This window comes from Panthera onca, chromosome D4, assembly GCF_046562875.1.
Source record: "Panthera onca isolate mPanOnc1 chromosome D4, mPanOnc1 haplotype 2, whole genome shotgun sequence".
NCBI lineage: Eukaryota > Metazoa > Chordata > Mammalia > Carnivora > Felidae > Panthera > Panthera onca.
Genome location: NC_138351.1, coordinates 44900384 through 44925678, shown reverse-complemented (window position 1 = coordinate 44925678; position 25295 = coordinate 44900384). Strand labels below are relative to the sequence as shown.

General features: G+C 43.1%; 1 protein-coding gene across 4 annotated transcripts in view; it reads left to right on the top strand.

The window, feature by feature from the left end:
• Positions 1–25295, top strand: part of SLC24A2 (solute carrier family 24 member 2) — a 247311-nt gene that overhangs the window by 201180 nt on the left and 20836 nt on the right. For all 4 annotated transcript variants that reach the window (XM_060609677.3, XM_060609680.3, XM_060609678.3 and 1 more), the window contains 2 exons: positions 589–707; positions 19571–19708. In XM_060609677.3, coding sequence (XP_060465660.1) covers positions 589–707; positions 19571–19708 — 257 coding nt within the window. The remainder of the gene's footprint in view (positions 1–588; positions 708–19570; positions 19709–25295) is intronic.

The window sequence follows — 25295 nt, the reverse complement described above, 5'->3', positions numbered from 1 at the left end:
TAATCAGCTGAGCCACCCAGGCACCCCTGAACTCCCTCATTTTACAGATAAGGTTCCTGAAACCTGGTGGAAGGGGGAGACTTGCCTAAAATGGCAGCCCGATAGTGGTGGAACAGAGCCTAGAACCCAAGTCTCCTGGGGCCCTAGCCAATAAATACCCCTTCCAGAATGTAATACAAAAGAAAAGAGCCTGTTGTTAAAAATATATAGGAGGGGTGTGGTCTTGGGTATAAATAGTACTGTGTAGACTGAGCATGGTTTTGGTGAAAAAAATGTCTGTGTTCATGTTCTTGAATGGCTACTTGGTGAATTTGCCTAGTCTAGAGAATGCACACCATGGGAACTGAAAGGGCACTCAAGATGTCAGGCCAGAGTAAGAGAGCCAGAGAGCTATTAAAGAGAGGAAGAACACTGATTTGCTAAAAGATGTTGGGGAGAATGGGAAAAATCCTCTGTCATTTGGCACAACCCTAACCCCAGGCCTCACCACCCCTCTGGCCCGACATTATAGGATGTTCTTTCCCATGTGGCTCTTACCCCCTATTGACTCCATTTGCTTTCTTTGTGTGTGTCTGAATTATATCACAGAAAAAATCGAGCTCCCAAACAGCACCAGCACAGAGGTTGAAATGACACCAACCAGTGATGCTTCAGAACCTGTGCAGAATGGAAATCTCTCCCACACCATGGAAGCCGCAGAAGCCCAGGTATGGCTTTTTTCCATTGGTCTTCTGGGCCACTGCTCCTGCTGCTGCCTTAATGTAGACGCACAGGCCCCACGCTCTCCTCGGAGGCCCAAGCTCCTGACAGGGCGGATATCGGACAAAATCATTTCTCTTTGTGTGTATTTCTCAGTACCAGCAAAGGGCCCCACCTGTGTCAAGCTCTTGGTTTATTGAATGAATACATATGTTATCTAAGCCACTGTTTCTCAGAGTGAGAGTGGCGGCCTCATACATTTAATCTCCTGGAGGTAAAAATGCAGATCCCTGGGCCACACTCCAGACCTGATGAAACAGAAATTGGGGAAACGGCACCCAGGTATCAGCATTTTTAACTCACTTCCCAGGTGATTCTTAATAAATGATAAGGTCTGATGGCTGTTGCAGTCTAATCCTTTCTCTGTGTCTTTAAGATCAAGGTTCAGTAACAGGGAAACTACAGCCATCATGCCTTGGTTAACCCTCTTTGACCTTCCCTGTCTCTGCAATGGAAATTAACCAATACTCTGGCCCATTCCACCACAGATTTGGTACTAGGCACTTTACATATGATACGGCCTTACAGCGTCACAGCTGAAGGTATAGGCCTTCACGGTCTTCATTCTACACTTGAGGAAGCTAAGGCTTGACAAGATGAACTGGTTAATCAGTGTTACCTAGCTAATAGGTGGGTAGTTGAGCTGAGATTCAATCTCAAGACCATCTAAATACAGCGTCTGCACAAATTCCACCCCACGGCACTGCTTCTGGACCCCAGTGATTCACAAAAGTAAATAGAACCACCCAGAAGTAAATGATGCTTGCCAGATTTCTGGCTCTCATCCTCATCAAGTGAATCAGAATTTCTAAGGCAGAGAGCCCCAACTCCCATTTTAATCAGGCACCCTAGATCAGCGGTTCACAAACTCAGATGTGTTTACAAAGCTCCTGGGGGATCATGTTAAAATGCAGCTTGTGATTTGTCAGGTCTGGAGTGGTCCCGGAGTCTGCAATTCTAACGAGTCCCCTGGTGATTCTGCTGCTGCTGGTGCAAGGGCCACACTTTGAATAGCACTGCTCTAAAGTTTGTGACCTACTTCTCTAGATAGAATTTTCGCAATGAGCTGAAAAGTTACACAGTGCCCACAAATAGAAGCCAGACTACAACAAATCTATTTCAGCATTCTCTCCTCCTTTATACCAGGATACACTCTGTAATGGAGCCTGTTCCTGGGGTGGGGGTGGGGGGGGGGGGGCTAATTTTGCCTGTTGCCCTTATTCCCTGAAAGAATATGCAAGAAAAGTCTCTTCACTTAATGGAAAGGGTAAAGATGTTGGGCACCATTTCATATACCTATTGGTCATTTGTATGTGTTCTTTGGAAAAATACCTAATTCAGGTCCTTTGCCCATTTTTTAATCAGGTTTTTTTTTTTTTTTTTTTTTTTGCTATTGAGTTGTAGGGGTTCTAATATCCAAAATATATCATTAGCCCCTTATCAGATATAGGGCTTGCAAATATTTTCTCTCATTCCATACATTGCCTTTCATTCTGTCGATGACTTCCTTTGTTGCGCTTTTCACAAGATATTCATATATCAAATGACCACGTCATACACCTTAAATAGATACCATTTTTTTCTGTCGGTTACACTTCAGTAAAGCTGGAAAAGAAGTAACTAAAGAAATGATAAAGAAATGGAGCTCCTTCTGCCCTGTCTCATCTGCCTTCTAGGCTCTCGCCCTTCTGTCCACAGCCCTGTGGTCCCTCCGCATTAGCTCAAGGGTAAGCTAGCGGAGCAGCTTACATCCACATGGATAAGCAGCGTGTTGCAGTGGGAGGCAGGCCCCAAGGACATCTGGCTGCCCTTGGGGATGGCACGGTCACAGGTGTGCCGAGGGCAGCGTAGCCATCGTGCCTCTCCATCTGGCTGGCAGAGGGACATCTGTGACCCCCACGAGGAAGCACCTTGCTATAGGGGAGAGAGAGAGAGCCCCACCTGACCCCTCTGTGAGCAGAGCTGTGCCCCCAGGTGTCACGCAGGGAAACAGGACAGATTTGTGTACCACCTCAAGGGCAAGCAGACCTCCAAAGGGCCACCCCACCAGCTGGCTGCAGGTTGGCGGATTCACCAGGAGCGTGTTACCTCATCCACAAGTTACAGATAATAATGGTGCCAGCCTCGTTTGGGTTATTAGGAGAGTTACATAAGATAATGTATGTAAAGCGCTTAGCACAGAGCTAAATGCTGCTATTTACGTTGTTACGTGCCCGTACTTACCACATAAATCCCATCCAAGGTGTTCCTTCCCTGAAGGAACTCATTTAGGTAAAATGAAAATGTAATACATATAAATAGATATAGATGGATATAGATGAACACACACATACACATAAACGTATGTAGACACACACACACACACACATATAATGTTTGGGGGCATTTAGGATATAATAAATAGATGAACATTTGTGGTAAGTAATTATAGCCCAGGGTGATCACGGAGCTCTGTACTGAGGGCTCTGGGAACCTGCCGGAGGAAGAAGGTGACACTAACAAGGGAAAGTGTAAAAGCTTCATGGAGGAGGTAACATTTGACTGTATTGATGGGTGCATAGAAGTTTGTTGCTCAGAGAAGGAGATGATAACAAGTGCAAAGGTGTACAATCTGAAGAGGGAAGCTCATGTTTAGTGATTGGTGAGAAAGCCGGTGGACCCGGGAACTGAAGTACAAGGTGAGGAGTGAGGAGAGGTCCACTAGGAGAGGTAAATTGGGCAGAAACTCTTCAGCTGTTCAATCAGAAAATTTTCAGGTATCACCTCATATGTATCAGGCACTGTGCTGGGTTCCGGGGATGCCCACACCAGAGAATTTACAAATACAAACCAAGATATACTTATAGATGACCATAAGGGCCATGGAAAAAATAAAACATGGTGACGTGACGGAGGACTAGTAGAGGTTCCCTGTAGGTTGGGAGACAAGGGAGGACCTCACTAAGGAAGTGGCATTTGAACTGAGGCTGAACTCCAAGGAGGCAGCCAAGGAATCAGCACCCATGGGTGCTGGTGTGGCTGGTGAGTGGGAAGCAGAGGGAGCGAAAGAGGATGGTGGTGATGAGGTTGGACAGGAGAGCCAGGCAGAGCTGGCTCACCTTGTAGACCACGGTAAGGAAGTCGACTTCCTTCTAGGGCAGCGACACACCATTGGAGGTTCCCAGATGTGATCTGCACTTCTAAGAAATCCCTAGGGCTGCACTGCTGTGAGAAGAGTAGATTTGGGGCAAGAGGGTCATATGTCAATAGTGGAGTAAAGGGGTCGCTGCAGGAGTTGAGGCTCAGAGCTGATGGTGGCACGGACCAGTGCAGTAGACATGAAGGTGTGGAGAAATACATGAATTGTGAAGGGTATCGTAGGCACCGCCAAGCACTCTAGACTTTACCCTGTCGGGAGTGGGGAGCAACAGAGGGTTTAAAGGAAGCACTGACGGTGTCAGATTTGTATGATAGGACAGTGCTCTCAGGGTGGTCGGGAAGTGGCCAGAGTGAGGGAAGATTGGATATAGGGCAGCAAGGTAAGCGTCTGTTGGTTCAAGGATCAGCAAAACTACGGTCCGTGGCCGAATCCGGCCTGCAGCCTTTTTTAATTCAACCCATGAGATAAGAATGCTTTTGCATTTTTAAAGGTTTTTTTGAAAAAGCACTAGCAGCATATGTGACAGAGACCATATGGACCACAGAGCCTAAAATATTTACTATCTGGCCCTTTACAGGAAAAGTTTGCGCCCCCCCCCCCCAGACCATCTGCAGTCTTAAAAAAAAGAAAGAAAGAAAGAAAGAAAGAAAGAAAGAAAGAAAGAAAGAAAGAGGAAGCTCTTCATGTATTGATACGGAATGATCTTCAATATATGTTCAATGAAAAAGGCATAATGCCAAATCGTATCCAGTAGAGTGTATTTGTATGAGGGGGGAACAAAAGGACGGAAGTAACATAAGTTTTTTCTCGGGACACTGTTGAAAAAACTGGTCATGCTGACTACCTCTTAACCAGGGTCTGGGGGCGGGGGGGTGGGAGGGCGGATGAGGAGCCAGCGTGGCAGAGTCTTTTCAGTATGCAGCTTTCTGAAGCTTTTAAATTTTGAATCAGTTAACTGTATTCCCTATTCCAAAAAAAAGCAACAATAATAAAAATAATAATGGGTTAAATTAAAACAGAATCAGTTTAATGGTTTGAGATGAGAGACCATGGAGACATCACATGAATTCAAATCCCTGATCTGCCTCTTACGTGCTCTGTGACATTAGCCAAGTTACTTAACCTCTCTGTTCTCCATTTTCCTTCTCTGTGAAAGAAGGATCATAATCCTATTTCATAGCATTGTTGTGAGAATAGAATGCTCTTAGAACAGTCCTTGGCCCATAGAAAACACTGCCTGGGTGTTTACCATTATTAGCAGTACTCAGTATAACTCAAAAACTAGTATTACGTAGCCCAGGTGACAAGGCCTTAGACCAGGTGTTGGCTGTGGTGTGGATGGCAGGGGCTGGATTTGAGAGACGTGTCTGTCGTGGAATTGAGAAGAACTGGTCACAGAGAGTGAACAAGAGAGGAAGGTGTAGATGATCCTGAGACTGCCAGCCTGGGAACTCTGGGTAAATGGGGTAAATTAAGGTCACGACTCCAGAAGCAGAATTAACGTGGGAAAACGGCTCAGGTCCCCCCAAAGCACAGCTTCACAGAAGCGAGTCGGTGCCTTTATTATGTCAGTTTCCTCTCTCCCAGTTGTATTTTTACCAAGCTACGTGAAGAATGAGGTGTGCATCCTGACTTTATTAATGGAAATTATGAGCCCCATGCATCATGTGCTCATTGCTGGTATTCTCCGGAGAGGTTAGCCTGTCTCGTGTAATTAACCTGCTGTTTAAAAATCCCTATTTACAAGTGAACTAATTTTACATTGACACCTCACTTCTGAGCGCTGTCTTCAGTGCAGACGTTACACTGGCAATGAAGAACATTTTAAAACCGTCTCTTTCACAGAGGAAGCCCCTCTGCGGGAGGTGTTTTGCTTCGTTCGTACGTTCTCTGGAACCCAGAAGTCATTTGACTTAAACGGCTTTTAGCGCTAATTATCTTCTCCCAGTGACTGCTGACACAGAACTGGTTTGAGCTGCCACGGGGAATTGACCAAGCTTCCAAATTTTCGGTGTTGGGAACGTATCCAGGCTTGAAAGACAATTCAAAGAAACAGTCTGTCCCGCCCAGAACCCGGCATTTTCTGACATTTTAATTTTGCCAACCTAGACATGGCATAGGGTAGGCTTGCTGCATGAAACTGCCCTCCTTGCTGCGTCATGCTCCTCAAGGTGTGACACAGCAGACCCTTTAAATGTACACCCACAGGGAAGGGGGACATGGGGGGATGGCTTGCCAACTTCTTAGATTCCGAAATCTAAAACTCTAACTTTTTTTTATTGGGTCCGACGTGCTCAGGTATCGTGAGATGGTTTTTTACATGTTGCAGCTCTCATTTCGTTTTGCCTCTAAGATTTCTCTCTGTCCTTAAGAAAGTCAAAACTGTCCTTGCTTTCGTTAAAAGTTGTGCAGAAGATGCACCAGTGGGCAAACAGTTTTATAGAGGAAAATCACATTCTTGGAAAAAGAAGATGTAGACAGATAAAAAGACAGAGAATGTGGAAAATGCATGCTTTTCTTCTTACTTGCTTTCTGGAAACTTAAATATCCCCTTACTGTGTTCAGCCCTTCCTTTCTCCTTTCGGGAACTCAGCCCTGATTTATTTCTCCCCAGTCTAGCATTGGCCTTTACCTAAACTCAGGAGAGTTTTCAAGGTCTGCTTTCATAAAGCCTCACAGTGCTGATAAAAATGTTTCTGTATTATGTGACTAAGTAAAGAATGAGGAGGGAAGGATGATGAGACTGACTGGGATTTTAGATTTCTCTTAAAAAAATAAGAGAAAATGGCATAAAAATATCTCCTCTCCGCTAAATTTGGATCTTTGAGGGTGGTAAAAAAAAACAAAAAAAAACAAAAAAAAACAAAAAACACAGGCATCGTTATGAAGGCGCAGTTTGTTACATGTGGTTTTTGTTGTTCTATGATATTGGAGCTCCTTTGGGAGACTTCATGATAAATTTTGGTCAAAAAATGTTAGCTCTGATAGGGATTTCCAAGATTATTCAAGCAGATGGTACCTAGAATCCCCATGATGTCTTCCTAAAATATTACCCTTGGTTAGCAAACGTTTATGTTCTCAGCAGTAGTGAGGTTTAACGGAGGGTTTGTGAACCTCGAACCTTCCCGTTATTCAGAGAGCAAGTATCTTTTCTCGGTTACTAAGGTGTAACGGCAGGTTCGCCACTTTGAAAATTTTAGACTAGAATTTCCCGCTATATTGATGAGATAACTCAACCTCTTGGGACACGGTGAAACATAATAAGAGGATTCTGGCCCTCAAGAAATGGAGGCTTTTGGGTCACCTGCGTGGCTCAGTTAAGAGTCCAACTTCGACTCAGGTCATGATCTCGTGGTTTATAAATTCGAGCCCCGCGTCGGGCTCAGAGCCTAGAGCCTGCTTCCGATTCTTTGTGTCCCTCCCTCTCTGCCCCTCCCCTGCTTGTGTTCTCTCTCTCTCTCTCTCTCTCTCTCTCTCTCTCTCAAAAATAAACATTAAAAAAATAATAAAATAACAAAATAATAAATGGAGGCTTTGGTGGAAAGTGGGTATGTGTCTCTGTGCCTGATGCTACCAGAGCATGAGACAGTGCCAGGGGGAGATGCCAAGGCCCAAAAGTGAGAGAAAAAGAACATCCAAAGCTTCTCCACCTAACTGAACTTTTCAAGGCCCAAACCATGTTAGAACTATGATTGACTTAGAAAAGAAACTCATTAGTATCAGAGAAAACCCAATGCAAACTATTTTTTGAAAAAGTAAAAGTTAGGGGCCCCCAGGGGGCTCAGTGGGTTGAGCGTCCAACTCTTGATTTCGGCTCCAGTCATGATCTCAGGGTCATGGAATCGAGCCCCCCATCAGGCTCTATGTGCCTGCTTAAGATTCTCTCTCTCTCTGCCTCTGCCCCTTCTCCTCCACTCACACTCGCTCTCTCTCTAAAAGATAAAATAAATCATAATAAAGAATTTAATAACAATAAAATAATTTAAAAATAAAGTAAAAATTATAGTGTCTTAGCTAACAGACCTCACAGGAGCTCGTACCATTTCTGAAAATGATAACATTTTTTTTTCCATCTATACATATATTTTCCTAAGGAAAAGTTGAGGTCCAGTTTGTATATCTGATGACCTGAGCAATATTTACCGATAGCTTAAGATGCACTCAAAGGCCTTTCAAACACATTTTAAAATGAAATAAAGATCAGACTCTAGTTTCTGACTAAATTTGAATATTGACAAAGAATTATATATTCACTGAGAATCTTACTGTTAATAAAACCATTTGTCATTGTGCTTTCTGAAGGAGTTTGAAGAATGTCTATTAATCATTCACATAAAACACATTAAGGGCTGACTATTAATAAAAAGGAAAAAACTCTATTACCTCCCTGGAAAAAAATACTGACATTAATATTACTGTTCCTAGGAGTATTTCTAATCCATTTGATAATAAAATGATGAGAAGGATTTTTGAATTATTTTTTATGATTCTCTAGTAGCTTTTGTGTTGACAAATCTTTTATGATTTGTATTGGCAAGATTTACGAAGCCCATGCAAACTATACAAAAAAAAAAAAAAACGATTTACAACAGCAATACAGAAAGAAATCCATCTTGTCTGTAAGTTGCACCTCAGAATTATTTGGGCAAAATGCAAAGCAAAGAAAAGCAATTGCATTTCGCCGGACTCTTCAGATGCTATTTTACATTGCAATAAAATGGTCTCTTGGCTTTCGGAAAACTTAGGTCTGGACAGCTTCATCACTCACAGCAAGAGACTTTGAATCCTTGATTTCAATTCAAAGTCATGTAGATTACGTTTTTTTCAGGTTGCCATTGCTGGGTAAAACCTTATCTTGTTTATAATATGCTAAATTTTTGATGCTTGGATTGTTGGGTTTTTTTTTAATTTTTCCATCTATATGTAAAACAAACCATATGATGGTATTAGAAGGGGAATTAATTATTTCCTACCACTGGGTGGGCAGAGATTTATCACTTTTTAAAAATTTGTTTGCTACTTAAATGTTAGCTCTGTTGGTTCAGGGTGTCCACACAGAAGGCAACACAAATGTCTCAGATGGTGCATCCTTCCAAAAAGAGCTGCTTTGGACTTACCTCATTTTGACTTATCTCTTAGAAGATAGTGATAGAAACATAGAAGATAAAAAACAGATTACATATATATATATATATATATATATATATATATATATATTACAAAGACATTGAGAAATTAAGAGAACAAAAGTAATTATTTTAAAGACTCAAAGAATGAGTGAAAAAAAGTAATTTCAAAATACATTCCAGCAGGTAGCACAATGATTTATTTCAAAACCAAAAAAAAAAAAACCAAAAATGAGATATTTTGAAAAGATAAATATTCATACGGTCAGTGTATTTAAGTCTGCTTGGGCTACCATAACAAACTATCATAGACTGGGTGGCTTAAAGCATAGAAATTTATTTTCTCACAGTTCTGGAGGCTCTCAGTCTAAGATCAAGGTTCTGGCCAGCTCACTTTCTGGCGAGGGCTCTCTTCCTGGCTGCCTCCTCCCTACGTCCTCATATGGCCTTTCTTTGTACACATTAGGTGGGACAGGGGGACCCTCTGATGTCTCTTCCTACAAGGACATTAATTCTGTTAGATCAGGGGCCCACTCTTTCAACCTCATGTAGCCTTAAGTATTTCCTTCAAGATCCTATCTCCAAATACTGCAACACTGGGGGTTAGGGCTTCAACATAGGAATTTTGAAGGGACACAAACATTCTGTCCATTATTAACAGTCAGTAAGGACTCATCTTCGAGTTGAGTAAATAAGTTTTTTCCAAATGTAGCTCTCTGGTTTTCCATTACTGGGATCTAATGGGGTTTTTTTCTTCCAGACTCTCCTGTTTTCATTCCCTTTTCAAAGAGAAAATCTAGCAAATGGCAAGTGAGGTCTTCTTTAGCCATAGAGCCCTTAGCTGACCCATCCCAGAACTCTGAGTTTGCTTTCAAGATGACTCACAACACACCTTGCTTGGCAAAGCCTGAGCTATGGCTCTGGTATCCCCCAAATTTATTTTTTCTTGTGTCGCCTAGAGATTTTGAGTACAGATTTTTGGGTCTATGAAACCAAAATGATCCACAACCCAGTAGTAAATATTTTTATAGGCCGATCTTTTTAATATGCCTATTTCAAGCATGATGTTCTGTTTCTGTAATAGATACAATGAAGGCCCCTGGTATGCTGACCACACTAATTGACCAATGAATTTAAGGGAAAATGGAGATGAGAATCCCTTACTGTCCCTGAGCCAGCTGGTATTTATGGGTGGGAGTTTATAAGAAATTTCTATTTCTATTTCGCCTACCTAGGCTATGGCATTTTGTTATGGCAGCCAAAGCAGACTAATACACTAACTATATGGGAGGATTTATCTTTTTTAAATATATCATTTTTTAATAGATTGCCTTTGTAAAGCACTGGTATGATTTGAGCTTACAAAATGGAGCACACTCTATAGAACATTTCTTGGGAGGCACCTTCTACTTGCCCAATAGTTGTTGATTTCAAAGACTTTCACGGTATTAAAATGTGACTGCATTTTTGGCAATTTTACCTTTGAGAGTTCCAACTCTGCTATTGTTTTTAGCTCTTCACAAAACACAGAATCAAGGTGTCACAATATTATGAGTCTTGCCATCTGCTTGGAAGCTTTGTTTCTGATAGAAAGTCTCCTTACAGCCTACCTACTAAAATAAAATCACATTTTCTCTGTAGAGCTGTGGAATTTTCCCTTTCATCCTGTTTATAAAGGCCTTCTATTCATTCATCTTACCTAACAGGAAAATAGATTCGATTGTTGACATCACTACAGTCAAGGAACACTCAATAAATGTTGGATGAATGCATAGCTGGAGGAACAAAATTATTTGACTTTCACGTCAAATAATCGATTTATAGAATTTTATTGCTGGAAGTATCATAACTCCCTTAGTCAAACTTCTTTCTCCTAGATGCCTTTGAAGAAATTATTTTCCTAAGCATTTATTAAAAGTAATAATAATAACCAACATTTATTGAGTGTTTACTGTATGCCAACCACTGTTTTAGGTAACTTTCATAATGATCTCAGTTAATTTTAGAACAGCGATAATGTTGTAAAAGCATGTTCTGGAGCAGAAGTGGGTCTTCTTTACCTATTAATCCCTTCTCCAGCAATTTCCTTCATTAGGTAAAGGCCCTTTCAAAATCCTTCTCTCCCTAGGAGCCTCCCCCACACGCACTGGACAGGCACACGCACCTTGTCACCAGTTCCCAAGGAAACCTAATTGGAAAAGTAAAATATGCCATCTTTGTCAAAGAGAGTATTTTTAATGCTTCAACAATGAAAGAGGATGGAAGCAGGAGGCAAAGCAGACAGTTCCCATTTAAAGCCAGTGCCCTTTTGTTGTGCATGCTCTGCCCCTGAGATTCTTCTACTGGCCTTTGAGCACTGGAAGAAGGCGTCTGGAAATAACCCACCTCCTACTTCAGTTCTTGCTAAAGTTAGCCTCAGGAAAGTTTATTGTTGTAAAGGGCTTCATCCGTCTTCTACAATGTCCCCTAGATATTCATTTTAGAAGTATCTAGCGCAAGATTAGCCACAGTTATGGGAATCGGGGGTGACATCGAGCGATGAAATGCACATAAAATCTCAAGCCCTCATTTTGGCCATCCGTGAGCTTGCTTGTCACTTCCTCCCATGTGAAGCCTGGGTGAAATTTCAGTACTTTCTCCTTGGGCAGAGATGCTGAAGCATAAGTCTCTCTTCTGCACCTGCATTTGAAGTCCTGGCATCCATTGATGTCAGCCTCACATTTCTTATTTATTTATTTGTTTGTTTGTTTGTTTGTTTAAATTTTAATGTTTATTTATTTTTGAGAAAGAGAGACACAGACTGAGAGTGGGGGAGGGGCGAGAGAGAGGGAGACACAGAATCCAAAACAGGCTCCAGGCTCTGAGCTGTCACCACAGAGCCCGATGCAAGGCTCAAACTCACAAACTGCGAGATCATGACCTGAGCTGAACTCGGACGCTTAACCAGCTGAGCCATCCAGGCGCCCCCATGTTTAAATTTGTACCTGGTACCTTGGAGGTCTCACCCACAGAGATAGAGGAGGGAGAAAGGCATCACAGTGGCCCCTCCTATCCACAGACTTCCAAATCTGCTCTTTATTTCCCCTTCAAGTTGCCCTGGATGCTGTAACAAGAATGCCAGAGAATGGAAAGCTTAGAAACAACAGAAATGTGTTTCTGACAGTTCTGGAGGCTGAGAAGTCCAAGATCAAGTGACAGGTGATGGAATCCACTTCCTGGTTCATAAATGGCCATTTTATTTACTGTGTCCTCACATGGTGGAAGAGGCAAGCTAGCTCTCCAGGGGTTCCTTTCTAAGAACATTAATCCTCATTACCTCCCTAAGGCCCCACACTCTAATACCATCACAAAGAAGGGTAGGACTTCAACATGAATTTCAGAGGTACACAAACATTCAGTCCACAGCAGCCTCGGAGAACAGGAAGAGAATGCAACTGAGAACAGGTGTTTCTGATCACCTTTTCCAAGAAACGCAGCCCATCCAAACCACCAGAAATTAGTTCTAGGCTCAAGAAAATTAAGCAAAACTATGTCAATTAAATGCTTAGTGTTTGCTATAGCTAGCATTTTTGGCTTAATAGGTCAAATTTATTACAAATAAAGCTGGTGTCATTGGGCATAAAGCACATTCATTTTTTATTTAGCAAACCTATTTTTTAGGAGTGAGGAAGGGAAGCAGTGTGAAATGGGGAAAGAAATTTTGGCTAGGAATGAAGTGGAAGGTCACTTGGGCCTGACTTCATCTTAGGGCCTTCATCCTTTAAATGCGGTGGGGGGGCGGGGGGGCGGTCTCCATGTACCAAGGCCCTTCAGCTCTGAACCTTGGGGGCCCCTTCTCTTGGGGCCTAGAACTCCTATTCTAGATGATTGCAGAGGTCTGTGGTTGTGGCTTGTCTTTCATGATCTATCAGTGTCCATATAATGAACCGAATGACAAAACTTCTTGGTCAAGAAAGTGAGCCCACAGCAAAGCATTGCAGGACACAAAGAAGTTCTGCCTCAGAACAACATGGATTTTAAGGGCTGCTGGGTCCTAAAATGCAGTGAGGTGTAGCGGGACTGGGTACCCATGTACTTATGGGTCCCATGTAGTATATGTTCTTTGGCTATTCCAGCATTTCCATTCATTTGCCTAAGGTCACATGGCTAGTTAGTCACAGAGATGAGATTAATGGCCAAAGGCAAAAGGATTAATGTGCATTAATCCCCAGGTCTCTACCAGACACTGTGCATCCATCCTGCAGTTGCCCGAGAGTTCCTATCCACAGTCTATAGATGAATGCCTCCCACGTAGTCTAGACATTACACCTATGTTAGTTAGTACCTTTTTTAAAGCTTTGTTGAGTGTGATATTTTTAATATTCTTAATGCACCCACCCAACCTCACTTCTTAGGCTTAGCAAGTGTTTTTATGGATCTCTATTCCCACTCTCAGCCCCTCTGGGTCCTATAAAAAGTTCCTAGCATGCATCACATTCTTTTGGTGAGCTTTGCCCCATTTGGTCATTCATGTGGGCATCCTTATGGCTGACCAACATGGAGATATAAACTCTTTTTTCTACAGTTATAAATTATAGAAACAGCAACAACAACAACTATATTAAGGACCAGTCTGTTTAAGTAGAAATACAGATCACTTAAAATCTTTACTTTCACCCAACTTGACCATGGCCCAATGCTTTAGAGTAAATGAGTTATATTCCTCATGGCTATTTGAGTACTGGCCTTTTACTCTATCCAGCATCATGCCACACTGAAGGGACGCCCCAGTGAAAAGAAATGGCACTCCCAAGTGCTGAAGTGCATTGTCCTCCTGCAGGGGAGAGGGAGAACTTCACTTCCAACCTGAATCAAACCCCAAATGAGCTGAAATCTAGGCAGATTCGGGCGATCCTCTGAGATTGCTCCTTGTGAACTGGAAATAAGATGTTATTAGCAATCAATAAAACTGAACTTGAAGATGGCCTATATTCAGATGCCTCCTGGGTTCTCATTTTAATTCTCTGATAGAAGAGATTGCATTAAAACGGACTCACCTTCACACCGAAATCTTGCACAGTGCCCTTCACAGGCAAGAATAAGAAATTGGGTTGCTCCCAGGAAATATTTTTCTGGCTGTGGAAGCAACCTCTGGGCTGGTGAATCCAGCTCAGACCCCTCCACTGGAGACCTGATGCCTTTTCTGGGGCAACCCATCCCTACCAGGCACAAGTAGAAATAGCATAAGATACACATGCAAAGAAGCTAACTAGGTTCTCATGATAGTGGGCCACAAATAGAGAGGCTTTTGCTATTCTCCCACCCATTCGAAAAATAAAAATAAAAATAAGTTGATTGCTCCAGAGACCGCCCAGTAGATACTAACTGACCTCTGGAAGTACTCTCTTCTACCTGTAAATATTCTGATGGCCAGACCCCCCCAGGATCCAACCTTTAGTATTGATAAATAAATCACACAAGGTGATTGTCCACTTGTCACTTAGGATAACACACTCTCTCTCCCTCCCTCATGCACACACACACACACACACACACACACACACACACACAAAGTTATCCGAATAATTCCATCCAACCACCGAGGACTTGTAGTTTTGAGTCTGCCCTACCTTGTTTTGCAAAGATTCAAGGCTGCTTGCAAAAAAATACTTCTGAGGAAAAAGGATAAAATGATGAATTTTGAGACAGTTCAGCACAGGCTGTAAAGGAAAAAGGAAAGAATAGGATTGGAGTAAGCGAGACAGACCCCAGAGGTGTGTTTGGTAGGTGGAGGTTACAAATTTGGCTCTGAATTCCTCAGTGAAAAGCAAGGGGGAAAAAATAGTAATTTACCTGATTCACAGTATTTCTAAGATTCTTCAAAGATTCTCAAAAGAAGCATGACTTTTTCTAGTGCTGAGATGGGGAAGATATTTTTCTTCCTTGATTCCTCATAAAGAGGACATTGGATTAGTCAGGGTAAGGTTCCACTGTGAGCAACCACAAACCCAAAACAACAGTGGCTAGAGTAAGTAAAGAGTAAGTAAAGAGTAGAGTGAGTAAGATAGAATTTTCTGTCTGTCTCAAGTCAATATAGGCAGCCCAGGGCTAGAACAGCTAGCTCTCAAGGGACATCAGGAACTCAGATCCTTTTATATTTTTTCTCCATTTCATCATCCAAGATGACTCTTAAAGCTCTGCCCAAAATGTTCCCATTCCAGCCAGTGCGAAGGAGAAAGGAGTGATGAAGGACGCATCTGCAGCCTTTAAAGATACATCCCAAGGTTGCAGAGAATTCTTTCCATCACCTCCCATTGGCCAGAACCTAATCACATGGCCACACCTCATTGCAACAGAGGCTATATAGAGAGTCTTTGTTCTAGGTCTACGTGAAAGTGGGCTTTCTATCACTAATGCAGATGGGCAGTATATTAGCTTGCTAGGGCTGCTCTAACAAACCATGGACTGGATGGCTTAAACAACAGAAATTTATTCCTCACAATTTGGATGCTGGAGGGCCAAGATCAAGGTGCTGGCAGGGTTGTTTTCCTCTGAGGCCTCTCTCCTTGACTTGCAGATGGCTGTCTTCACTGTGTTCTCACACGGTCTCTTCCTCTGTGCACACAAACCTCTGATGTATCTCTGTGTATCCTAATCTCCTCTTATAAGGACACCTTATAAGGACCCATCCTAATGGCTTCATTTTAACTTAAGGGCCCTTTCTCCAAACAGCCATATTCTGAGGTATTGAGTGTTAGGTAAGTTTAAACATGAATTTGGGGGAGGGCACAGTTCAGTCTATTAACAGGCTCTTGCCACGTATTCTGCCGGCATCCTGGTAGCAGGATAAAGACTAAGTTCTCTGGAGCCATTTGTTCTGTCTCCTCAAAAATCCAAGCGTCCTTAAAACAGAGTTAGCAGAGCGCATGGGTCGCTCAGTCGGTCAAGCGTCTGACTTCGGCTCAGGTCATGATCTCGCGGTTCATGAGTTCAAGCCCGGGTCAGCTGGTTCATAAGTTCAAGCCCCACATCGGGCTCCGTGCTGACAGCTCAGAGCCTGGAGCCTGCTTCGGATTCCGTGTCTCCCTCTCTGCCCCTACCCCACTCATGCTCTTTCTCTCTCAAAAATAAACATTTAAAAAAAATTTTTTTTTAAACAAGACAAAAATAAACCCAGAGAGTTAGAGCCTACTGCACTAGCTCACACCCAAAGGCACTCAGTGAATACCTGCAGAGGATGGCAGTCACGGCCCAAGAAATCACAGCAGGAGCAGAGACTGGACACCAGGATTCCTGGCTCCACAACCTACTCTTCCCCCCAGGCTGCACTGGTCCCTTCGTGGTCTGACCACCAGCCCATATTACGTGGGAGCTTAAAGTCGGGTGTTTTAGTCTCAGATTCTCCGTATCAGAAATTATAAAGCCCCAAAGCAATGATCGCTGGCCCTGCTTTCACACAATTCTAGGGCTTCTGCAAAGACCCCAGCACATATCAAACTAGTTTAAGCCCTTATATCAAAAGTCATTTGAATTTTTTCTGGATCACTTTTCATTGTTCTGTTTTCTGTGGACGCTCCACAGAAGCTTTATGAGGTTAGGGTGGGTTGCTACAAGGTCAAAGCCAAGATGCCATAGCTCTAGGAGGAATTGAAAACTTAGTGCACTGACTTCAGTGGCTTCTCCCCAGGACTGAGACTAATGAACATGCCAGCAGCCCCAGCTCGGGCAAAGGCAAAACTGGCCCCAGACTTGGAATGGTATTTTTTTTCCACTTTTCTAACCAGCTTGCAAGCTGTCACCCATTGAACCAGAGTGAGATTGCACTTGGCAGGAAGACAGTGAGAATTTTCCCCCAAAATATACTGACAGCCTCACTCCCGGGACACCTCTCAAATCCACCCTAAGGTCCTGGGTTCCTATACTCTGTAGCAGGACCCATTCCCCCAAGAGGCTATCGATTCTGCATGAAGAGCACTGTTTGTTTGGCCTGAGACCCAAGCTCTTCTCCTTGCTCATTTCTGCCCTAGCAACGCCACCTCAAATGCAGCTTTTGGAAGCTGTACAATATAGCTAATTGTTTGCATTGGACAGTAGTGTGTTTAGAGCTTATGCATCTAAACAGACAATTATTTTCTGCTATTTGCTAGTGGCACTGCCTGCCTGGTGACTTTGGCAGATGGAGAAAGGAGCTAATCCGTAGGTTATAAGCAGAAGGGTTATTGATGAAATGTCACCATCTGTTGGTGTCATTAAAATGATATGAGTCATAAAGAGTTGCTTTTGTTTTTTTCTCAGAAAAAGGTTAGCTTAGAGTTTAGAGAGAAGCTGCTAGATTGCAGATGGCAGTGTGAGATGGGACTGGGGGGTGGGGACTGTCAGTCCTGGAAGGGGGAGGAGCCTTGATGAACATATCACATCAGCTCGATGGGTCTTCTGGGAAGTGCTGGAATCCTCTGCCGGAATGAAACCACCCATCTGGTATGAGATGAGATACTTACTAGGAATGATGCAATGCTTCAACTGTCCCATGATCCCTCCCCATTTCTGAGACATCTACTGGGTGGGGAGGGGAAAGTCATTCATTTGGGTTCAACAAGAAAAATCATATCTGGGACGGAACAGTTAAAATGCACTTGTCTCCTAAATCCTCACTGGCCTCATCACAGAGAGCTTATTCATGTATCCAGCTGACATCTTGGGAGGCTGGGGATCTCAATGGGGAATGATATTCTCTACATCTGCTGTATCTCCTGGGAGGACACAGAGTTGTCTCAGAAGAGGAATTAGAGACCGTATGCCCAAGATTCCATCAAGATGAAGAAAAGAAAGCAGTGGATGGACCCACATGAATTGCAAAGCAAAGGAATCAGCTTTTGGTCTTGTTGACTTTATTGACTCCCTTCTTGTCAATTTCATTGACTTCTTCTCCAACATTTTTATTATTTATTTTCTTCTGCTTACTTTGGGTTTAACTTGCTCTCCTTTTTCTAGTTCCCTAACGTAGAAGCATAGATTGTTGTTTTTATCCTTCTTCTTTTCCAACGTCTTACATATAGCAAAGGGATGGAGAGCGTGAGAAGTATATTTAATGAGGATCCAGATGACCAAAACAAACTGTGCCAACTTCCCAATTCTTCCTTCTTACCTAATCCTCTTAATTCCCTCATATTTGCTGTTTATAAATTCTTTTACCCACTGCCAAGGACATATGCCCAAAGAGAAAGAGCCTGTTATTACCAACTTTTTTTCAGTATGGCTTAAGATTCCTTTTATATATATTTTATGTAAAAATATATATATATTTTTTTTAATTTTAACTCTTGGAGAGAGAGGTGGGTGATTGTATACACCACTACAAATCCTTTTGGCAGTACTAGGGTTTAAATTAGAAATAAACATAACATCGCAATGTGTCGGGCCACATGCCCAGCCCTGCGTCTGGGTGAGTCCTTTTCCCCGATGCAACTGGCCCGAGCCTGCCAGCTCCTAGGGAGAGGGGTGCTGAGGGGTCAGTGCTGCTGCTGGAAATAGTGCACACTGCTGGAAGCAAGAGCCACGGGGGGCAGGAGCTTCACGAAGCCTGTGCGGGTTATTTATATGGTCTCAAAAGGAAGCATCCGTGGAAAAGTTCCTGTTGATATTTTTAGATCTGATGCTTGATCCTCCTGCTGCACTTTTATTTTTAAACAAGCAGGGAAGGGAGTGATTAATACTGTCTGCAGTGCTGTTTTGAAGGCTCGGAGGGCCCATCTGACAGGCTGATGGTCAGCCTGCCAGGCCCGGAGCCACCTTCTGTCTCTTCTAGCTCTGGGACATCAGAAGCTGCTGACTTCAGCAGGTGGCACATAAAACCTTGGCCACTTGCTGCCAAGTCAGAAACTCTGAAGTTGAGCCCTGACTCTGAGGTCCTGTGCAGCTGACACTCACGGGTTCAGTGTCTTACTCTACTCCCATAGTCTGTTTCTCTGAGAATGGGACATATGTTTGTATAATAAGCCTTTGGCTGGAAGTAAAATGGTTTAGAATTTAACAAGATAATTGTGCAGATTAAAAATTCACCACCACACAGTAATCCATGAGCTTGACTATTCCAGGGCCTGCGAAGGGAGTTGAGTATTGTTACTGAATTGTTTCTACGGTTACTTTCATTTGCCTGCTCAAAATCACCGCTCTAAAAATACATAAATTTATTTGTTAGAAGAAAGATATATATGTGTAATTTTTGTTTAATTTTTAATTAAAAAAAAATCCTTCCCAAGGATTCCCATAATGAAACCTATAGCTTTGTCTTCAGGGAGAAGGGAAAGAGGAGAAGGTGGGCATTGGGAGTCTTTTGCTCTACAGAAACGGTTTCTCGTACAAAGTTCATGGATCGTAGATGTCACCCACTGCAGTTGAATGATCAGTTCACTTAAGTGAGAAGCTGAGGAGCGTTCAGGGAGAGAAAAGGAAGTTCCTAAGTTCCCATGGCTGTGCAATGTATTGTTTGTCCCTGGGCTCTTGTGGCCTGTGGACGTTGTCGTCTTTTTTATTTGTTTCTTATTTCATCTCTGTTTTTCTACAACAGACCACGGAGACGGGTGAAGAGGAGGACCAGCCTCTCAGCCTGGCCTGGCCTTCCAACCCCCGCAAGCAAGTCACATTCCTAATTGTTTTACCCATAGTGTTTCCTCTCTGGATCACCTTGCCTGACGTCCGCAAACCTGTGAGTAAAGCACCGTTTGTTTCACCAACTCCTTGTGAAAAGCACGGTACATAGCAGTGTGATAGTCTGCTTCTATTTGCCTTAAAAGGGAAAGGAGGGGTGACATATATACACGTGTATGCTTATATATGTCTAAAATTTCTCCAGACAGAGGCACAATAAGAGTGATTGCTCAAGTTATCGAATTTATGTAACAAACCACCCTAAAACTTAGTGGTTTATTCTGCTTGTGGATCCTGCAGACCAGGAGTTCAAATAGGGTGCACTGGAGATGGCATGTCTCTGCTCCACGTTTGGGGCTTCAGATGGGAAGACTTGAATGGCTGTGGGATGGACTCATCTGGAAGTTTCTTCGCTGATGTGTCTGGTCCCTGGGCAGAGAGGATTCAAGGGCTGGGCTCAGCTGCAGTGGTCTATGGGAGAACCTAAATGTGGCTTCTCCACGTGACTTGGGCTTCTTCACACCATGGTGACCTCAGGATAGTCAGATGTGTTAGATGAGAGATCAGGGCTCCAAGAAGGATTGTCCCAACAGCAGAAGGCAGAAGCTGTGTGGTCTCTGATGACCTAGCCTGAGAAGTCACAGAGAGTCATTCCTACTATATTCTACGGGTCAAAGCAGTCATTGATTGTGTTGGTTAAAGGGGAGGAGACAAAATGTTTACTTAGAATATATCATTGTCATATAGGGTATGACACCCTTGGTGGGAGGAGTGTCAGAGAATCTGCAGCCGTGTTTTAAAACCACCATAGTGATCGTCTCTGAGAGGAGGAAATGAAGGTTTGAGGCAGGAGGGGAACTCACCTTTTGTTGAGTGTGTGCATGGATTATTCATTGAATTCAAAAATAATTTGAACAAATGCATTCATGTTGCATAAATGCTTACGTGTCTGATCTTCTCCATCCCGTATTGTTATCATTACTGTAATATTATTTTCTACCATTATTATGTGCCAGGTGTATTGAACACAATACCATCATATGATCTACAAAATACAATCTAAATGTAGATCAAATCAAAAAAAGAGTTCTCCTACTATTAAATTGGATTCTTGGGCCAGGGCCCCAAAGGGTAAAGGAACTAAATGATAAGAAGTAGCTGTGCTTTTGTTTTTCTAGAGAGAGAGCGAGCAGAGGAGAGGGGCTGGGGGAAAGAGAGAGAGAGAGAGAGAGAGAGAGAGAGAGAGAGAGAGAGAATCTTAAGCAGGCTCCATGCCCAGTGTGAGCCTGACGCTGGCCTCAATCCCCCAACCCTGGGATCATGACCTGAGCTGAAATCAAGAGTCAGACGCTCAGCTGACTGAGCCACCCGGGCACCCCAAGAAGTAGCTATACTTTTTATTACGGCCGTACACACTTCATTTAACAAAGGTATGTGCCTACTATGTATCAGACACTGCCCTAGGTATTTCCAATAAGCTATACTGTGGAATCCAGGAAACAGCTAGTGTAGGAAGGTGTGTATACACACACACACACATACACACACACACACACACACACACACTTATTTGTTAATTTTATTTATATTTATTGTATATAATATTATATATTACTGGCATAAGTAGAAAGAATCTTGGGCACTAAGAAGTTAACTAACTCATGCCTAAACACTTCCTAGCAGATGGAGCTGAGATTCAGACCCAGGTCTGTGTGACTACACAGCCTGGGGTCCCCCTCATATTTCATGATACCAGAAAGTGGAAATCTGAGAACATCATTTCTGAAAGCACTTAGAATAGGATGGTGTGGTAACGTACAGCACAGTGGAACGTAAGTCTTAAGACCCCCACAGTGATCCCACTTTCCGCACTTGAAAAAGACAGAACAAAAATCCTGTCCCGTTGGCCTGGCCTATAAATAATCCAGCCCAGGAGAGAGCCAGTGTCTTATCAAGGACAGGCCAGGAAAGGACCCCCTCATGGAAGGACTCCTAACATTAGAGGCTTTCCCAGTAAAGGATGCATGTAATAGGTGTGGCTTACAAAGCAATATTTAGGTTTCTTTATTTGCAACGCGAGTGTAGAACATCTGCTCTGTGCAGAGGCCCGGATCCTGGAAACCTACGGCCAAATAGCTAGAATGTGTGGAGTTTCTTCTTGGCTCCCATCACATTGACATTTCCAAGATGTGTGTGCTTACATGTGCTCTCTTGCTCTCTCTCTCTCTCTCTCTCTCTCTCTCTCTCTCTCTCTCTCCATTGCTCTATTGTTTGGGCCAGTGCTCTTGCACGGCCCCGGGGAGGAAAATCAGAGAGACAGACACGGTTTCCTAAATGCCCTCCTTTGTACGTCTAGTATGGTGTGACCCCAAGCAGAGGGGGCTGGCTGGCTGCTAAGGGAGCGTCAGCACACAAGCGCTGGAGCAGTCAGGGAAGCGTGCAGGCATGGGAGGAAGGTGCCAGCCATCAAGGCCTGGGCTCTTGGGTTGGGTGGGACTCCTAGAGCAAGGGCTGGCAAAATTCCCAACCTCTCTGTGATCGGAGCTCAAAGGACAAGGAAGCGGTTAGAGAAGATCAGAGCTCTGAACCAGCAACTCCTGGACAACACACAGGACCCCACCATGGCAGTAGTTACCTGGATGACAACTTCTTTGGCTGATGCTATAATCCTGTTGGGTGCAAAGCAGGAAGATGCAGCTGTACGTGATGCTTTCCTTTGTACGACCACGGACCGGTCGTTCACCGCGCACACGCCTTGAGAGCCAGCCTCTGGGGCCCAGTAGCCAATGGGGCTTTTGCTCCTTGCAACCTCAAGCACCATTCCCGGGATGGACCAGACTTTTTTCCCATTTTCTACATATGCTGTGTGCTATCCCAAGCAAAAATGTGACTCTGAGGTGAAGCATTTGGGTGTTTTTTAATTTCCTCAGCAAATATTTATTGAGTTACTATTGTATGCCAAGCATCAAGCTTGTGCCCTAAGAGATAAAAAGACACAGAATTCACAATTCCTATGTTTAAGGACTTCTAAACTAAGTAGCAGAAACAAGGCATATAACTACAGAGGACAAATGCACAGCTATATCAGCGACAGGAGCTAGATTCAAACTGGAGTCTCCTGACTTAATATTGTTCTCATTCTACCATACTGACTACAGTGGGGTTTTTTTCCCCACATACCTCATGAGATACACAAGCTTGGGGAAGTCACGTCTCAACTTTGGACCTCAGTTTTCCTCCTCTGTGAAATAAAAGGGTGGAAGATCTCTAGAATCTCTGCCAACGATGACATTCTGTGATTAAGGAAAGCGTAAAGATATAACCATCAATACAGTATTATAAATTTTGTTTAATGTTTATTTTTGAGAGCGAGACAGAGTGCAAGCAGGGAACGAGCAGAGAGAGAGACACACAGAACCTGAAGCAGATTCCAAGCTCTGAGCTGTCAGTACAGAACGAGATGTGGGGCTCGAACTTGTGAACCGCGAGATCATGACCTGAGCCAAAGTCGGACACTTAACTTATTGAGCCCCCTTAGGCACCGCCAGTATTGCAAATTTAAGGGGACCATACATCCCCGTTTGCCCAGAATTGTTCCTTTAATCCCCAAGCCTGCTGGTTTAGAAGATGAATTATATGGTCATCCTTTGCATATACGAAATGCCAAATCAAAGAAACCATGCCAGTTGATACAAAAGCCAGGAAGTAGCTTCTTGATCATGCTTAGCACAGAAGAGTTTCATTAGGTTTGATCTTGATCTTGTATCAGTTAGCATCTGCTGTGTAACACACCACCCCAAAACTTAATGGCTTAAAAAAATAAGCAGTTTTTTAGTCCAGAATTCTGAGAACTGACCATTTGATCTGAGCTCAACTGGACAGTCCTACTCACTTATATGACTCAGGGCTTGTTGGTATAGGAGTATCTCAGCTACAAAAGCTCATCTCTGCACTACATGGTATCTTATCTTTAAGTAAGCTAACCAGAGCTGATTCACATGATGGCCAAGTTCCAAGGGCAGCAAGAATGAAAGCTGCAAAGTTCTCTTGAGATCTAGTTTGGTATCTGCATGCTGTCATTTCTATCACATTTTGTTGGTCAGAGACAATCAAGGCCAGCCCAGATTCAGAGGATGGGAAGATAGACTTCACCTCTTTTTTTTTTTCTTTTTTTTAGTTTATTTATTTTGAGAGAGGGAGAGTGGGGGAGGAGCAGAGAAGAGAGGGAGACAGAGAGGGAAAGAATCCCAAGCAGACTCCACACCTTCAGTGCAGAACCCGATGCGGGGCTCAAACTCACGAACCATGAGATAATGACCTGAGCCGAAATTAAGAGTTGGACGCTTAACCAACTGAGCCACCCAGGCACCCCGAGACCTCACCTCTTGAAAAGAGTTGTAAAGTGTCGTGGCCACTTATGCAGTCTACCACAGTCCTCATGCACTGCCACAAGGGCCTCTTGACAAGATATCGAGGGAGAGGAAAAAGAGAGGAGAAAATGATTAGTTAATAAACATTTGCTACTCTGGAGGGCCCTGTCGGCTCTGTCTCCTCAGTTTTTTTTGTTTTTGTTTTTTTAATTTTTTTTAACGTTTATTTATTTTTGAGACAGAGAGAGACAGAGCATGAACGGGGAGGGTCAGAGAGAGGGAGACACAGAATCCAAAACAGGCTCCAGGCTCTGAGCCATCAGCACAGAGCCTGATGCGGGGCTTGAACTCACGAACCACGAGATCATGACCTGAGCAGAAGTCAGCCGCTTAACCCACTGAGCCACCCAGGCGCCCCTCCTCAGTAGTTTTTGAATTACCCATAGAGATGAACATTCCAAACCTTGACAGTAATTACAAGGAAAACATGATTTTTTAGTATACATCCAGTTTCAGGGTAAACGGTCCTCCCACTTGTTTACTTGTTTTTATTTCCACTTCATTTATATGCAAATTATATGATAGTGTTTGTTGGATTATACACACTCCCAGCTCAGATTAATTCACTGGTACAGTCTTCTTAAAATAATGGCTTTGTTTTAAAAGTAAAAGAACTAAAATATAAATCTTGATGAGGAACAGGTCTTTGATAAAAATTGAAAATAACAAAGGAAATAAAGACCCCAAAAGTTATATTCTCTCATGACCTAGGACGGGCATTCTTACAAAATAGGAATGGATCTAAATAAGGTATCAAAACATGACTCATTAGAACTGCGAAAGTACCAAGAAGTCAGCTATATCTTTGCAATTTATGTCATTCATTGATTCATTCACCAAGTATTTATTGTGTCTACTGTGCACCATGCACAGTTCTAACAAGAATGAAGTGTTTGAGACCCAGAGAGGTTTAGCAACTTGTCCAAGCACATCCAGCAAGTAAGAAGCAAAGTCAAGACTCCCGGCCAGGTCTCGGCTGTGACTTTCACCTCTCTGACTTTCAGTCTCCTCATCTCTTAAAAACCAAAATGAGGATAAGATTATCCTATAACAACTGCCATGATTATCTGAGCACTTATTATGTGCCAGGCACTTTTGTAGACACTTTATGGGCACGAAGACCTGAGGACAACTAGATATGTTTTATTCCTCCCATTTTACAGATGAAAACCCTGAGGCTTTGAAGATGAAATAATCTGTCTCAGGTCACATCAC